Below are 16,659 nucleotides of genomic sequence, written 5' to 3' on the forward strand. Positions count from 1 at the left end.
CAGAGCATGCTATGTTCCAGCATGGTAGGACCTGGGGCAACAGCTCTGTCCAGAGCCTCAATAGCCCCGCTCGGGCTTGCCCCTTTATGCCTTCTGCCAGGCCGTCATTGCACCCAGCACATTTAGGGGAGAGAATTAGTTGAAGACTGATCTCTCTTTCTTTTATTGCCATCACTTAAGGATAATCTAAATGTAATTACTGTGATGGAGGCATAATGCAATTCCAAATAATGACGGCCCTCTGCTTCTAAAACTAACAAAACTTTCTCTGCTGATTTATGGGTGCTTCTGGCTCAGTATGAATTTCAAATGACGCCTCTGGGAGCAACACTCCAGATAACGCAAGGCCATTTTTAAAAAGCAGATTTGTGTAGTCGATCGGACCGAGTCATTTTTTTCCTCTTGGCCGTGGTGAGAAATTGGTTGTTACCATAGATCACAGGCCCTGCTGCATGTGCCCATGAAAGATGAATTAATTCCACTAATGCTCCAAGCGGGCCTTCCTCAGTGGGGCTGCTTGGTGATAACCTCCCGCAGCCCCTCTTTTCTCCGCTGCGATTTATGCTCTCTCAGTAGATGAAGCTGCCTGGATTCGCAATCCATCTGCTGGCTCAAGGAACCCTATTAACAGGGGACTAAGCAGAAGCCGAGTGAGGTGAGCGCTGTGCTGTCCTCCTGGGCCTGTGTAGGTTCTCTTTCTGTGGCCAGGGCTCCATCTAAAGAGAGGAGAAGCCATGTGAGAGCCTGGGTACCACCTCCCCAAGGATGAGAATCTTGTCATTCCCATTGGCCCAGAGGAGTTCATTAGTGGAGGTTTCAGAAGGTGATCAGTGAGAAGAAAGTCCCAGATCGTAGCCTGCTGGAAGTCACCCATCAGAGTCGAGCCCTGCCTACCCTGTGCACACTGCTCCCATCTGCAGTGGCCAAGGGGACAGCTTTTGTAGCTGGGTGCTTCTAGGCCTTCCAAGACCTTTATTATGTCCTGGGCTCCTACCTGTGTGGGCCTGCCCTGCACCCCAAACACAGTCGTAAGTAGGTATGTGTGAATGTGTTTACATGTGCATGTCTCAGTTCCTTTGCACGTATTTGTGTGTGCTGTACATAGAGGGTAGTCAGGGAGGCCCCACTAAGGAGTTTCCTTGCCAGAGAAGCACCCGGTGGTCTGCTGATGGGTGTGGCAGGTGTACTCCTGTTGTCCAGCCCATGTAGTGTCTACCCAAGTGCTCATGCTTGACCATAAATGGAAAATGAGTTGTCAGAAAGGTTGAGCCTTGGTCCAGGAGAAAGAAAGTGGATCCCAGTTCTGTTTCCTTCTTTGGGTTAGTCATTGGCTTTGGAAGTCTGAGGAAGTCTGAGGCTCTTTCCCTCCTGCTTGAAGGGAGGGCTTTTTGTGCAGACCTCCTTTCAGGTTGCGGAGGGAGTGTGGAATACTGAAGGAGGACCGTCTTTTGAAGAATCTAAGTGGGGCTCACCTGTCCTTGGAAGAACAAAGATCTGTCCCAATCTAGACCAAGGAAATGGACAAACCTGAGGCCACACACTGTGGGAGTGTTAGAGTGCCTGGATGATAGTTGCATCTTGCCATTCTGTAACAGTGTTGGAAATGAGGTTGGAATGGCTATAGTTGTAGTGGTGAGTGTGCCTTAGAGGCGATAGTTTTCTGTAACTATTTTACGAAGCTGTTGGATTATATAAATATTAACTACTACATTTCTTGAAATTCAGCTATAACTCAGAGAAAGTCTCATATCTAGTTAGAATCCTGATTGCAGTTATTACCAACATCTGCTATAGAAAAAAAAATGCACATTTTGTTGTGTGTTCAATTAGTAATTAATGTTGAAGTCAGTTCTCTATTATGGAAATTTAATTTTTAAAACAATGTGTGTGTGTTCACAGTGCACAGTGTACATGTGCACCTTAATTTACACAAATTAAATTACTGAGGAGAAAGTTATTTTTGGTCCTAAATTCACAAATACCTTCCATTTGCAATGGCGGTGAAGCACAGTTCTAGGAAAAGTGACTACAGGTGGACTGGGCTCGATGCTTCTCTGGAGGAACTTTTAGGAAGGGGTCAGGTGATGGCAGGATGGCTGCTTCTCCCTGCAGAGCACACTGCTCAGTGCTGTACACAGCTCTGCATGCTGTGAGTCATATCGGACCTTAACACAGTATAGGCCTGCTCTTATAGAGCCATGCTTGACAGGAGAAGAACCCATTCTACACTCCTTACATGAACTGTCGTGATGCTGGGAGAATGGTAAGTACAGGACCACACAGGGTGATGCCTGAACTTGGGAGAGGTGGCCAGGTACCTTTGTAACACAAGGGTACCAGTGTAGATTGCATATTAGATATGATGATAACTATATTTGTCAGAGTTCTCTAGAGGAATGGATTATTGAATGAATATCTATCTATCTATCTATCTATCTATCTATCTATCTATCTATCTATCTATCTATCTATCTATCTATCTATCTAGGGGATTTCTTAGAATGGCTTACAGGCTGTGGTCCATCTAGTCCAACAATAACTGTCTACCAACAGAAGGTCCAAAAATTCAGTAGCTGTTTAGACCACAAGTATGGATGTCTCAGCAGGTCTTCAGTATACACTAAAATCCCAGAGAAGTAAGCTCTACTGCCAGTGAAAGAATGGACTTGGACTTGTTAGTAGAGTGAGAACAAGCAGGCAAAGAGTTCAAGCTTGCTTCCTCCATGTCCTTTATATAGACTTCCAGCAGAAGGAGTAGCCCAGATTAAAGGTGGATTTTCTCACCTCAGAAGATCCAGATTACACGTGGGCGCTTTCCACTTCAAATGATTTAAGAAAAAAATCCCTCGCAGGTGTACTCAGCTGCTTGGGTTTTAAATAATTCCAGATGTGGTCAAGTTGACAACTAAGTATAGCCATTACATTTGCTCTGATAGGTCCTGCTTTCCTGAGGGAGAGCAGGTAGTGGGGCTGCGGGAGGGGCATGAATGAGTGGAGAGGCACCTGGGACACTCTGCACACTGAGGGCCAGTGACCAGAATAACACAGAATCTGAGAAGTGAGCTGTGCCTGGAGAGCTTACATCCAAGGCAGTATATATATCAGGACATGTGAAAAAGGAACCGTGGCTAAGAATATCATGGAGTTAAAGGGAGAACACTGAGCTATTTCTATTACATAAAGGAATAAGATGCCGAGGAATCTTATAAGGAAAAAGGCCAATAAGAAACTGGCCTACCCTTCCTCTCTGGATCCTCTTTCTGTTTTCTTTTAGATTGATTTTATTTTATGCATATGAATGTTTTACTTGCATGTATGTATATATGTATGTGCACCATTAATGTGCCTGGTGCCCAGAAAGGCCAGAAGAGAATGCTGGATCCCCTGGAACTGGACTTAGAAGTGGTGGTGAACCACCATGTGTATGCTTAGAACCAAACCTGGGTGGGTCCTCTACAAAAACCAGTGCTCTTAACCGCTGAACCATCTATCCAGCCCCCTTCATATCCTTCTTAAGGCAGAAAATATTTTGTCATAAATTAACCAAATTCCCCATGGTCACTTCTACCACTGACCCTTAGGCACCACAGAGGAGATGCTTTCTTCCCTGGTCCAACAACAAAGCATCCCAGCCTCCTTAGAGTCATCTGTTCTCTGTCCCAAGACAGAATACCAGGCACCATAGAGGATCCTCACCCTGTGGGCTGTTCTCCTTAGGGAGATGAGACTCTTACTTTTGCCTCCTCTTTGCCACCTGGGCAAGCGTGAGGCATTCCTCTTTGCCCACAGGACCCCTGCTCCCTGTGAGAGGAAGAGCAGGCTAGGAGGTGGCCTGGAGGTGGCTTGAGAGGCCAGGAGGTGGCTTTCTTGTGTAGAGCTGTGTAAATTAAAAGTAAAGTAGAATTTAAAGTTCATGTCTTTCGTGCATATACACTAGTGCCAGAAAGGCTGTTGTCCCATAGGCAGGTCTAATGCCAGCAGACTGCTCCATGTGCCTAGACTCCTTGTGTGTGTGTGTGGGGGGCGGTGGTGAGCAGTGCTGCAGCAGCATTGGGATCAGAAGCTCGGAAGGCCCAGCTGTATGTGCAGTATATCTGAAGCTGTGGTCAAGAGCAAGGTCCAGGTCATGTGTGTGCAAACCCCCCCCCCATACACCCTTATTCCCTTCCCTTCCCACCACTTTTCTCTGCTTTTCAGGACCAAGCCAGGGCTTTCCAGACTCTGAATAGTGGTTGTTTGTTGGGAGGGAAGGAGGGAGTGAAGAAAGGAGGGAGGGAGGGAGGGAGAGAGGACACAGGGTAGAAATGACCATCCCCTTTCTTTAATTCAGCCTTCAGTTAGCAGTTCTAGCCTGAGGACCAAGTGGTTTGTCAACCACAGGAAGATTTTTTTTTTCCCCCAGTTCTAGATCCCCAGTCAATGCAGGATCCAGGAGCTAGTAGAGCACCGAGTATGGGCTGCATCTTCTTCCAAGGTAGAGCCTGGCTACCTGCCTTCTATAAGCCCAAATACATGCTTCCATGTGGCAGAAAGTAGGCAAGGGATGAAAAGGCCCAGACTCACTTCATCAAGCCCCTTTGCAAGAAGTCTCAGCTCTGGTGACAGGGTCACCTTTCAGAGATCCCTGCCTCTCGGACCCATCATATTGGAGGTCGGTCAGATGTCAACATCAGGATTTAGGGGATATTCAGAACACAGCGCTTGCTCTTCTAGTAGCTGTCCCACGTGTGGATAAACACTGCAGGCTGTATCACTGCTGGCAGTGGCATAAAATTTAGAAGGATCATGAGTTTGAGGCCAGCCTGGATTGTGTAGCAAGGAATTGTCCCCTAAAAAACAAACAAACAAACAAACAAACAAGCAAAGGAAGGAGGGCGTCTTAGCTGTGCCACGAGCACAGATGAACCCTGTGGCTTCCCATTTCTCTGTTACTGACCCTGCAACCTTTCCTTTTCAGTGCAAATGGTCAAGGAAAGGCTTCATCAGGACGCGGTGGTGCATTGCTGACTGGTATGTTACACATTGTCTGATTGACTGTTTCTGCTCCATAATTTTGAATGTTACAAACATGTTGTCAAAGACTCTCCTCACTTTGAACAGGGACTCGGCTACTCAGAGTACCCCATCACTCCTTTTCTAGCTGATGGGTGATGCCACATGACACAGTGTTGTTTCCTGTCCCTTTTAAGATGGAGGCTCAGGCATTCAGCACAAATGAAAACAGGAAAACCTCTCATCTTCAAGTGTGACCTGTGTGTACCAGAGCCCACTGCACAACTGAACTGGTGGGAAGGCTCCCCATTAGGGGCTAGGCCATGAAGTTAAGCTCTACAAAGACAGCCTGGCAAGCTGAGGTTATTAGGCACAGGCAAAGTAGGTCCTAACTCCATTCATTTGTTTCAGCCTATTCTCTGGGTGAGCATGCTCCATGGTAATGCCCACCTTGTCCACCTGAGAACCACAGACACATATGGCTCAGTTTTCAGTTCCTGCAATAGAGTTGACTAAGCCCTGATTTCTGCAGTTTGGCTAAGGTACTGGCCCAGGCCCCTAGAGCTGCTCAGAGAGAACAGAGGTTCCTAAAATGGAGCTACAGTCTCTCATGACCTGATCCAGGAGGTGGCCACTCACCCATGCTACTACTCTTTGCCCTTGGTGAATGCCTAAGGATAAGTGCTCGGGACTTTGATCCTGAACTGAAGAAGAGGATGTGATGCTGAGAGGCTTAGCTCTGTTCAGGGTTCCTGGAGTTCTAGCTCTTGGTCATCAGGTCCCTCTCTTTGTTTATTACAGTGCCTTCGACTTGGTGAACATCCATCTTTTTCATGATGCATCCAACTTAGTGGCCTGGGAGACAAGCCCCTCAGTGTACTCGGGTGTCAGGCACAAGGCCCTGGGCTATGTGCTCGACAGGTAGGTGCCGTACCCTAGCCACTTCTGAGCATGACTGTGGCTGCTCTGAGGCCCCTTCATGGTTTGTATTTTCATGCTTGACAGTGGCCCTTGGTAATGTCAACCCACAAAGGATGTAAAATCCCCAACTCCATCCGTTGGCTAAGCAGCCCCTGAGTAAATGAGCTGTGATGTTCATTACTTCCCTTCCTTCTGCTTTTCTCTCTTTCTCTCTCTCTCTCTCTCTCTCTCTCTCTCTCTCTGTATCATGACATGGCAGAATTGCCATGGCTCTGGTTAGTTGTGGACTCAAAAAATGGACCTAGCCATGGGCAGCACCCTGCCCACAGCCCTGTTTCTGTCCACAGGGTCTAGGGATGTTGGGCTTAGGTCAACTCAAGGAAGCTCTGCTACCAGCATGGTGTTGCCTTCTTCCTGCCTTTATCGTTTCCCTGTCCAGCTGGCTGCGGTATGCTTCCTGGGTACAGGATGATCCCTGGAAAAGGGATAGTGGCCTTGTGGCTGTCAGAGCTAGGGACTGCCCACCTTCTGCTGGAGCACCCACCTGCCCACACTACAGGCTCCTCTGTAGTGTGATGTCCTGTGTGATCTTGGACAGGTCAGGACTAATGGGCTGTCATCCAGAGAAAGCGATGACCCTGACTGATAGGAGGAATATGAACCTGCCTGGCAGTATCCATCTGCCTTACAGATAGGCATTCTCTGAAGCCCAGTCTGGGAGACACAGCTGGATTTAGACTTTCCTCCTTCCTTATGGTCCTCAAGTTGGCCATATGAAGGGGAGGGATCAACTCTGGATGGCTAAAGCCACTTCCCATAGACCATAGGCAAATGGTCTTGGTTCCCCCTGAGCCTCACACTGTTTCCTAAAGGCCTGATTCTGGCATCGTCCCAGAGCAAGGGCAACACATTGAGCTCAGAGGAGAGGGAGTATATTGGGTCTCATCTGGCTTGCCTTTAGCTTCCTTTCCTCAGCCCGTCCTGACCTCCACTCAGATCTCAGCCTCCCTCCAGCCTGTACCTGGCCTCTCCTTAATGCTCTCCCATCCCCCATATCTTCCCAGAGCACCTCCTGTCTGCTCTCTTGAAGAAGTGGCCATCTATGAATCTAGGTGTTAGACTGAGCAGAGGGTCCTTAGCATCAGATGAGGTCCCAAAGAATAGCTGCTAGGGAGGTCCTTACACAAGCCTTGAGCACAGGCCTATCTCCTCCTTGTGCCTTATGAGAAGTGTGTGTGTGTGTGTGTGTGTATACAGTGTTGGGTGAATATGAGCATGTTTGTGCATGTGAATGCATACATGTATTATGGGGCTTGTACAGGGCAATTTCATATATCTTGTTTGTGTTGTAGATCACTGTGCTCCTAAAACAAGAAGCAAAGCTGGTCCTCTGGACCATGATGTCACTGTATGACAGGGTTAGAACTACTGAGTAACTCTACCGTCTCTTCCTGCAATGGCAATTAGTAAGCTTAGCCCATGAGTTCCTCCTTCATGGGCCTTTGAAGCAGTGTTCTATACAAGGAGTCAGAAGATAAGAGTCTCACCCCTGTGCCACCATTAGATAAGCACTGGGCTGGTGACCTCTGGAGACCATGCCGTCACCCGTGAGAGAGGTCAGCCTAAGGTCCTGCCACTGGTTCCTTTCCTCTGTTGGCTTCCCCCAGCCTCCAGTGTAAGAGAGGGCCCTAGGGCTGCTCGTATCATCTCGGTCACTGCAGAAGAACCACAGGTGTGAGAAATGGCTCTGATGCTTCTCCTGTTGTTGCCCCAGCCTGGGTCCTTGTCTTTCAAATTTGTGTGTAGCCACACTCTTTCCTCTGAGGCTGATGCCTGAGCAAGTGCTGTACCAAGCCTGAAGCCTGAACTCAGCATCTACTGTGGGATACAGCTCAGGCAATTGGAGATGGTTCTAGGCACTTTGCCCCAACAAAGTGTCCGATTCCTGTCCGTGCCCGTCTTCCTCACACGATTTATGAATCCAGGTGCCCTCATCCTCTGGTGTCCTCAACTCATTCCTCCTGACCCCTGGCACTTTACCAGTCCTGCTTTCAAGTACCCTCTGCTATGGGCCCTGCCTAGCCATTTTGTAAGGAGGTACCATGACAGTGTTGCCCACTAGCTCCTAGAGTGGAAAAGTGGCTGGTGCTGCCCCCATCAAGACCAGACTCCAGGGACAACACTGGACTGATAGTGTCTCACCTCGGGGTTATGTCTCAATTTCAAGGAGATTGCTAGAGTCTTGGGTGGGTGCCCCTGAAGTCTCCCTCCTGTCAGGTTCCTCTGTGGTGGTGGTTTGTTCCTCCATGGGGCTGCCTTTCTGGGCTAGTGAATCAGCAGCCAGCACTAAGGGCCTTGCCTGTGTGGCTCTTCTTGCTATTTGCTCCATGGCCCTTTCTCTAGGACCTCCCAGGGAGCTGGGAGCTGAGAGCGACCAAATGTCCATCAGCCCTGGTGACCGTGGTCAGCTTGTCAGTGTGGTAAGACATTAGAATGTGTCATTGCCCTACACTACCATGCTTCCAGCCTCCAGAAAGCAGCCTTGGGGCCTGGGGGCCACTTTTCTGCATCTTTGCATTCCAATGAATGGCTTCTGTGGCGAGCTCAGCCAGCCGCAGATCCGGACCTCCGCAGGGTAGGGCTGGGCTGCTGGGCACAAAGGGGCACTCTGCAGGAGTGGTGAATAATGGCCCGCCCTTTCATCGGGAGGCTAACCTTTTGGCAGCCACCAGCAGACTGCATTCTCCTGTGCTGATTGGGGAGGACAATGCTGTACTGGCCTTTGAATGGACACCGCCACCAACAGCGCTGTATTCACAGCAGCACTGGGAACCGTGTGAGCATTGTCTGCAGGCCCCACGGAGCTGCAGGAGACGGTGAGGAGGCTGGGATAGAGAGGCTGGCTTCTTGGTTTAATCTCCCTGTCCAGCCTGTAGGTCCCTGTCTTCATGTGAGCTGAGAAGTTGGGGCATTAGACCCAGGGATAAACACTCTTGTACCCTCTCCACAAAAGGGGAAGAAAGATGGTATTAAAACCCAGGACACCAGTATGTCATAACTTTTCTCCAAATCTAAGATTATTTTAAAATAAGTTATAAAGAAACAGGTCCAAGAGTCAAGTCTGACTCAACTCTCCAGGTGCTTCAGCTGTATGTAGCATGCCTGCTTGCCTGCACTAGAGCCATTGCATGCAAAGACATCTTTGTCTCTGACACACCTGGGAACTAGTGAGGGACTGACCCTCACTCCAGCCTAAGAAGCTAGGATTGCCTTGCTTTGCATTCTCTTTTTCTTTGCAGGTTTTGTTTTGGTTTTGTCCTCCCTCCCTTCTTTTTTTTTTAGACAGGAACTTTGTAGCCTAAGCTGGCCTAGTACTCACAGCAATTCCCCTGCCTCAGCTGCCTGAGTATTAGTATTGCTCTTGTGAACCATCATGCCTGGCTAGCCAAGACTAATTGTGCCAGATAGTAATGTTTTTATTTTTGTGTGATTTATGCGTTTTTAGCCCTACACATCTAATTATGAAAGATTTTTTAAAATTTAGATTTATTTATTTATTATTGTATGTGTATGATTGCTTTGCCTGCATTATTATATGTATATCACATGCTTGCCTGGTACTTATGGAGGCCAAAAGAGAACACTGGGACCGTGAGCCATCTTGTGGATTTTGAAAAATCAAACCCAGGTCCTCTGCAAGAGCAACTCATATTCTTAACCACTGAGCCTACTTTTTAGCCTAAAATTGTGTGTGTGTGTGTGTGTGTGTGTGTACGTACATGTATGTGTGGAGTTTTCTTTTGTTCTGAAACAGCATCTTACAGAGTGTAGCCCTAGCCACCTGAACTTGCTTTGTAGACCAGCATGGCCTTGAACATACAGAGATCTGTCTGCCTCTGCTGAGTACGTGGATTAAAGGCATGAACTACCACTCCCTGTTACAAAAGATTTAAAAAGAAAATCTATATCTGGTAAAGAGTGCCAGTTCTCTAAGAAGTTCAGGCAGGCCCAGCAAGTTGGAGGCATCCGTGCTGGGGCCTGGGGATGCTGGAAGGCCTCCAGCCTCTTGTGGCCCCAAGAGATGCCTACACTGTTGTGGTACCCAGTGTGATACTCTTCTTGACACAAAGTTAGTCCTTTGGGGGCAGCTGGGGTGACTAAACCAGGACCCTGAGGCAGCAACTGTGAGCATGTCCTGAAACCTTCCCGAGTGCTCAGCCCATGAAATGAGATTTTTTTTTTTCCTGCCAAGTGACAGGAGCCTTCAGTGTCCCCTTTGAAATGTGGCCTGGCTAGTTCAACAGAGACATTTTTACATTACAACTGTGAAACCCTGGCATAAAGCACCCCTCTGTCCCCCATTATTTTCTCACAAACACAGTCCACTGTCATAGTGCTGAAGTTAATTTGATCAACATTGGGACATTTAACTTTTATGTCCAGTGAAAAGAGTTGTTTCATGCTCATTTTGGGCATTCAAAGGAAATGATTGCCAGAAAAATAATGTTCCTTGGGACAATCCGGAGCAATTAGTTTCCCAGGGAGAGGCTGTGTGACGCCGGCTGCCACACAGCCCCTCTTTGTCGCTTTATGGATGGTCATCCGTCAGCTGTCAGGCTGCTCAAAGACCCCTCCAATCTAAATGTTTCTCTTTAGGCCGTTCCCAGAACTCGCCTTGCTGCTCAGTGAGCAGAAGAAAAGCACTGCGTCTCTAGGCAAAGGCGAGCTCCCTGCTAAGGATCTAGGTCATTCCAGAATGCTCCGGTGTGGCCGGCACAGAGCTGTTTCTTGCACCTCATTTGCTGCCCACAGCCCTGGAGAGGGGTGTGGGTGTCTCTGTGGGCTGTGCCTACAGCCTAAGTTTGGGAGGCCTCAGGGCACCCACTGTCCAGAGCTTACCCTACACAGCACAAAATTCCCATAGTGAGTCAAAGGGCCTGGAGCCCACGGACTCATCAGCTGTGTAACTCATCAGTCTGAAACTCCAAGGCCCGTGCCAGCATTGCCCTGGATTTCATTGGAAGCATGGAGGCTAGGACATGCCAAGCCTAGTTGCAGTTGAGCGAGATGAGTCTGTGAGGCCATTGTCTCAGGTGATTGATGAAATTTGCAGTGTGTCCTTTGTTTTACAAAAATGGATTCAGGGATCCATAAGCACATAGAGAGCTGTGATGAGGAAAATTCACATACCTTTACTAGGTGTTTGGCATGGGCATTTTGCCCTTCTCTTTTCTGGAGAAGTAAAACAAAGTAGGGTGCCATTGGTGCCCTGTGTCTGTGTCCTGAGCCTCTGCTACACAGTGGCCCCCTGCATTCACTGTCTGGGGTTCTTTGCATGCTTCTGTGCTTTGTCTCACAGGAGTACACATCTCCTTACTTTCCAAGCCTCATGTTTAGATCATCACATGTGTGTATGCGTTCTGTGCATGTGAATGTCAGCAGCCATACTTGGAGAGTGCTGTGAATGGCTTCCTGCCACTCAGCCTCCATCTGCAGCATGTTTCTGCTCTGGTGGCTTCTCATTAACTGCTCGTTGGTGGAGTCCTGTCACACTGTTGTGGAGACTTAGAGGGTCTTAGTATTCTACCAAAAGGTGCCTTCCCCACCTATCCACTTCTTGGGGGAGGCAGCATGACTTTTATTTCCTTGCACCTGGTGAAGCTGAGCATTGCTTTGAGTGCTCATGGGTGTCTGAGGCTTGAGGGGGCTCATTTTCTGGAGATCTCGGTGGTGGTTTTTGTTTGTTTGTTTGTTTTTGTTTTTGTTTTGTGGCAGATGCCTAAGAAATAAAGCATTTACAGAAGGCTAAGGTAGCCTTTTGGCTTCTTTGTAGCCAGTAGAGGTGCCTGTGGGTGGGTGGGGGGAGTACATTCAATATCTAGATCTGCTTAGAAAACAAAGGGAAATAATGACTGCTGGAAAGAGAGAGCCAGCCTTCAGCAGGTACAAATTGGAGGTATGTAATCCTCGTGCCAGGAATACACAGTGGGCACAGAGTTTTACCAGCAGCTGAGATACTGTCTCAGAGTAGGACTTGCATCATCAGGAAGCCTGGCTTTTTCAAGGTTGGGAAAGACCAATGTGCCCAGAATGTCCCTAGCACACAGTGAATTTCCAGCATATTGCCAATGGGAGAGAAAACCAATCTCTGTCCAGAGAACAGAACCCACTCTCTCAAAATCTCACCAATAATTTAAGTCTTTACTAGAGCACTGGGAAAGTAGGTGGAGTCCAAATTATAAGGAGCCTTGACCAATAGCTTACAGAATCTAGGTATGTTTCATGTCTTACCTGCCTGTCCTGCCATTCTTCTGTCCATAGTTAGCAACCAGGGAGCTCCGGATACTTCAACAAAAAGCTTCAGACAAGAGACTCAACTGAGATTCATTTTTTGCAACTCTGGGGGCTGAAGTTCAAGCTAAGGGCAGCAAGCCAGGCTCTAAAGATGGCTTATGGTAGAGAGCCAACAACTCTGGGGCTTCTTCCTGCCACGTCAGGTTCCGTCTAACTTCGCTAACCTCCATGACTTCCTTAAAGGCCCTTTCTCTAGTGCAGTGACCCTGGGTCATTCCCTAGAAAGAGCTCATGTGCAGTTCCCAAAGGCCAAGTTGGGGAAGGTAGTCCACTCACCAGAACCGGTTGGCCCAGATTGTCAGTGTTTGCCATATGGGACCATCCTATGTGGTGCTGTGGCCAGAAGCCTCAGAGTACCCTGGACTTGGAGGCGGCTCCTGGAGGAATGGGACAGGGTGGCAAGATGGGAGGGTGTCTATGTTATAAGAGCACTGTTCTTGGGGACTAGACAGTGAGAAATGTGTTGCTAGGACTAGACCTGAGGTCCTGCGAGCTGCCTCAAGCCCATGTTTGGTGTTCTGAGGACCTGGTACTGCTGGTTTTTGTCCCTTCGCCTCTCAGTCAGATCCTCTGAACTGAGGATTCCCAGGGTTTCAGGCCTCATGGGGATAGATCTTCTCCCGTACAACACCTCCCCAGGGGTTGGGTGAGGTATGAGGACCTGGGAAATTTCAGGCTGGTCATGGCATTTATCTTGTTGGGTGAATTTACTTTTGTTCTGTGGCTGAAGTACATCTGTGACAACCTGGTCACTAGATGACTTATGATGAGAAACATCGAGGAAAGTAAACTACCCTCAATGGGTAATTTAGCCATTTTATATCATCAGTATTTTAGCTATTTAAGATTATTTTATCAACAAACATGGTTTCTTCCATAGCTGAGGACAAAACTAGCCTTGATTGATCTTCAAGTTTATAGAGACTCCATAGTTAAGTAAAAGCGAAGTGTCAAAAGATTTAATGTCACAAATACTGGCTGAAGAGTAAAAAGGGGCGGAAGCCAACTTATCACATTAGGGGACTGACAAGTCATGGCAAAATCCACCTTCAAGACCTTTGCAGCTCGTTGGGATGAAAAAGCAACCGGCCATGTGTAGGTTTTCATCCCTCACGCCTTGTAGAGATTACTGTGGTGCTCTCTGTGGCTCCAGTGACCATAGGGACACTCAATGGGTCCAAGGCCCCTCAGGGTTCCTATGGCATGGAAGTGACCAGAGCTGAAAGGGTGGCTTTCACTGTGACTTTCCTCCAGAAGTCCGGAGCCCATTGCATTATGGGAGGTGATGTCCTCAGATGGGGAACAAGGCCCCTGGCCAGACAGAGACAAGCCACCCTTCCCCCAGTGGGGCTGTTACATCCTGGAATCACCTGTCAAACAAGAGACACCATTTCCAGGTCTAAAAAATTGATTTTTATGGCTCTTCTTGTAATTCTCTTTCTGAATAAGGCACATGATATTGATGTGGGCCTACTTTTTAATCATAATAGCTACTGACAAGGTAATTAATTTTAAAACAACTCTTTTTTTTCTGGCCCAAATGGCACTATGTAGAAATTAAAAGTGAGTGCTGTGAGGGCCGCCGGCCTGGCACTCAGGCGATTGCCTGGGCCGTGACAGCCCCTTTATCTTGCTGCTTCTGTACGACCTTCAGAGATGGGCGTTGTTATTAATTGGCTTGGGCTATTATATCAAAAAGAGCAGGGCAAAAAGCATGATAAAGTTTAGGTTTTTAATGATAGTCTTACAGGAATCAAGACAAGCCAGTGAAATTGCCTTCCTGGGTCATCACAAGCCCAGTGTGGGGCCCAGCTAGGACCCATCAGCACCTCTTGCATGAGGAATGGCCCCAAATGCAGCATTTTCTCACTAAGCACACAAGAATCCAAAGTTAGTGCACTGGCTTATCTGAAATGGGCTTTTAAAATAATTTAGCTCAGCATGGATTCTGCCTTTTGATTAGCCAAGTAGATGTACATTTCTATGGTTGGTGGTTTCTTTTTTCTTTTCTCTCCTCCTCTTTTTGGTGTGTGTGTATGTATTTTGTTTTTTGTTGTTGTTGTTGTTGTTGCTGCTGCTGTTTCTGTTTTTTTCGAGACAGAGTTCCTTTGTGTAGCCCTAGCTGTCCTGGAACTAGCTCTGTAGAATAATCTGGCAAACTCACAGAGATCCCTCTGTCTCTACCTCTGTGTCTCTCTGACTTTCTGCCTCTCTGCCTCCCGAGTACTGGGATTAAAGGAATGGTTAAACCCAGCATGGTTGGCTTTTCTAAGACCAGGCTTTTATGTTGCTTTGCAGGCCTCTGCTTTCATCAAATCAAAATGTAACACAGTCCCTTGTGTTAAATGCTTTCACCAGTTGATAAGATAGAAAAAGGTACTGCCTTCTACTGTCCCACCCAAGAGCCTATGGATCCACTTGTCCACATAGATACACCTTAGTGTCCTGTGAACGCTCTTCCCCCGTGATGCTTTTACACTGAGCTCAGCTTTGGTTTGTTCTATATTCTGTGGTCTATGGGTGCCATTAGCCTACAAGGGGCTTCAGCATAACCTAGGCAGCTTTGGATACCTGCTTAGTGGTTTTTGACTACAGGAAAAGCCAAAGTGCCCTTTCCAGCTCAGAGCTTGAGGTGGTTTACACACACTATACTAAAAGACACGGGGAAAAAAAGATATGGAACCTTTAAATGTGAGGATGTAGTCCAAATGTATTTGGCTCAAGAACCAGTACTGATGAATGCAGTTAGCAGCTCTCCTCCCTGCTTTGCCACCCCTCTCTGTAAAGATGGATGCTTGCTGTGAAGTTAGATGTACATATCTGTAACCTGTGTGTATAACACACCAGTGATTTGTCTATGACATATGTATATAGCACATGCCCAAGTGGGACATGGCTTCTAAAGTGTGTCATTCCTACGGACATGCATGAAAAGGTAGATCAACTGTAATGTTCACTCCCATTAAGAGAAGTTAAGTAGCCTGGTGGTAGTGGAGAACACTTTTGATTCCGAACTTAGGAGGCAGAGGCAGGTGTATCGCTATGAGTTTGAATCCATCCTGGTCTACAGAGTGAGTTCCAGGACATCCAGAGTTACACAGAGAAACCCTGTCTTGAAAAAGCAAAAATGAGACAAAAAGAGAGAGAGAGGTATAAGTAATGGAAGAATGGTGCTTATCTGTAATTCCTGTACTCTGGGGGCAGAGACAAGTGTTTTAGGCCAAGCTGGGCTTTATAACAAGACTTTTTTTTTTTTTTATTCTCATTAGTTACATTTTGTTAATTCTGTATCCCAGCTGTATCCCTCATTCCCTCCCCAATCCCACCCTCCCTCCCTCATCTCCTCCCTGCCCCTTTCCAAGTCCACTGATAGGGGAGGACCTCCTCCCCTTTCATATGACTCCGTTTTGTCAGGTATTTTCAGGACTGGCTGCAAAGTTCTCCTCTGTGGCCTAACAGTACTGCTCCTCCCTTGGGAGGTGGGGAGGTCAAAGAGCCAGTCATTGAGTTCCTGTTAGAAATAGTCCTTGTTCCCCTTACTATGGGAAACCAATTGATTACTGAGCTATCACGGGTCACATCCGAGCAGAGGTTCTAGGTTTTATCCTCTCATGGTCTTTGGTTGAGTGTCCATCTCAGAAAAGACCCTGTGCTCAGATATGTTTGGTCCTTGTGGAGCTCCTATCCTTTCCACATCAAACTCCCTTTCTTTTATATGATTCCCTGCACTCTGCCAAAGGTTTGGTTATGAGTCTTAGTATCTACTTTGGAACACTGCTAGGTAGAGTCTTTCAGATGCTTTCTGCGGTTGACTCCTGTCATATGTTCAATGCATATCCCATTTGTCTTTCTAAATGAGGATTGATCATCATACCTCGTATCCGCTTTCTTGATTATCTTCTTTAGGTGTATAGATTTCATTATGTTTATCAGATCTTTTAGGTCTATATAAGCAAGTATATTCCATGTTTGTCTTTCTCCTTCTGGGATACTTCACTCAGAATGATCTTTTCTAGATCCCACCATTTGCCTGCAAATTTCATGATTTCCTCTTTTTTGATTGCTGAGTAGTATTCCATTTTGTAAAAATACCGCAATTTCTGTACCCATTCCTCCGTTGAGGGACATCTGGGTTGTTTCCAGGTTCTGGCTACTACAAATAAAGCTGCTACAAACATGGTTGAGCAAATGTCCTTATTGCGTACTTGAGCAAATTTTGGGTATATGCCTAGCAGTGGTATAGCTGGGTCTTGAGGAAGCACTATTCCTAATTGTCGGAGAAAGTGCCAGATTGACTTCCAAAGTGGTTGTACCAGTTTACATTCCCACCAGCAATGGAGGAGGGTTCCCCTTTCTCCACAACCTCTCCAGCATATGTTGTCCCTTGAGTTT

At 47.2% G+C, this 16,659-nt stretch overlaps 1 protein-coding gene across 2 annotated transcripts in view; it reads left to right on the plus strand.

Annotated features, from left to right (window-relative positions):
• Window positions 1-16,659, plus strand: part of Inpp5a (inositol polyphosphate-5-phosphatase A) — a 184,442-nt gene that overhangs the window by 120,712 nt on the left and 47,071 nt on the right. For both annotated transcript variants that reach the window (XM_055608822.1, XM_055608823.1), the window contains exons 7-8: window positions 4,958-5,010; window positions 5,794-5,913. In XM_055608822.1, the coding sequence (XP_055464797.1) occupies window positions 4,958-5,010; window positions 5,794-5,913 (173 nt within the window). The remainder of the gene's footprint in view (window positions 1-4,957; window positions 5,011-5,793; window positions 5,914-16,659) is intronic.

Source organism: Psammomys obesus, unplaced genomic scaffold (genome assembly GCF_907164565.1).
Source record: "Psammomys obesus unplaced genomic scaffold, mPsaObe1.curated_primary_1811, whole genome shotgun sequence".
NCBI lineage: Eukaryota > Metazoa > Chordata > Mammalia > Rodentia > Muridae > Psammomys > Psammomys obesus.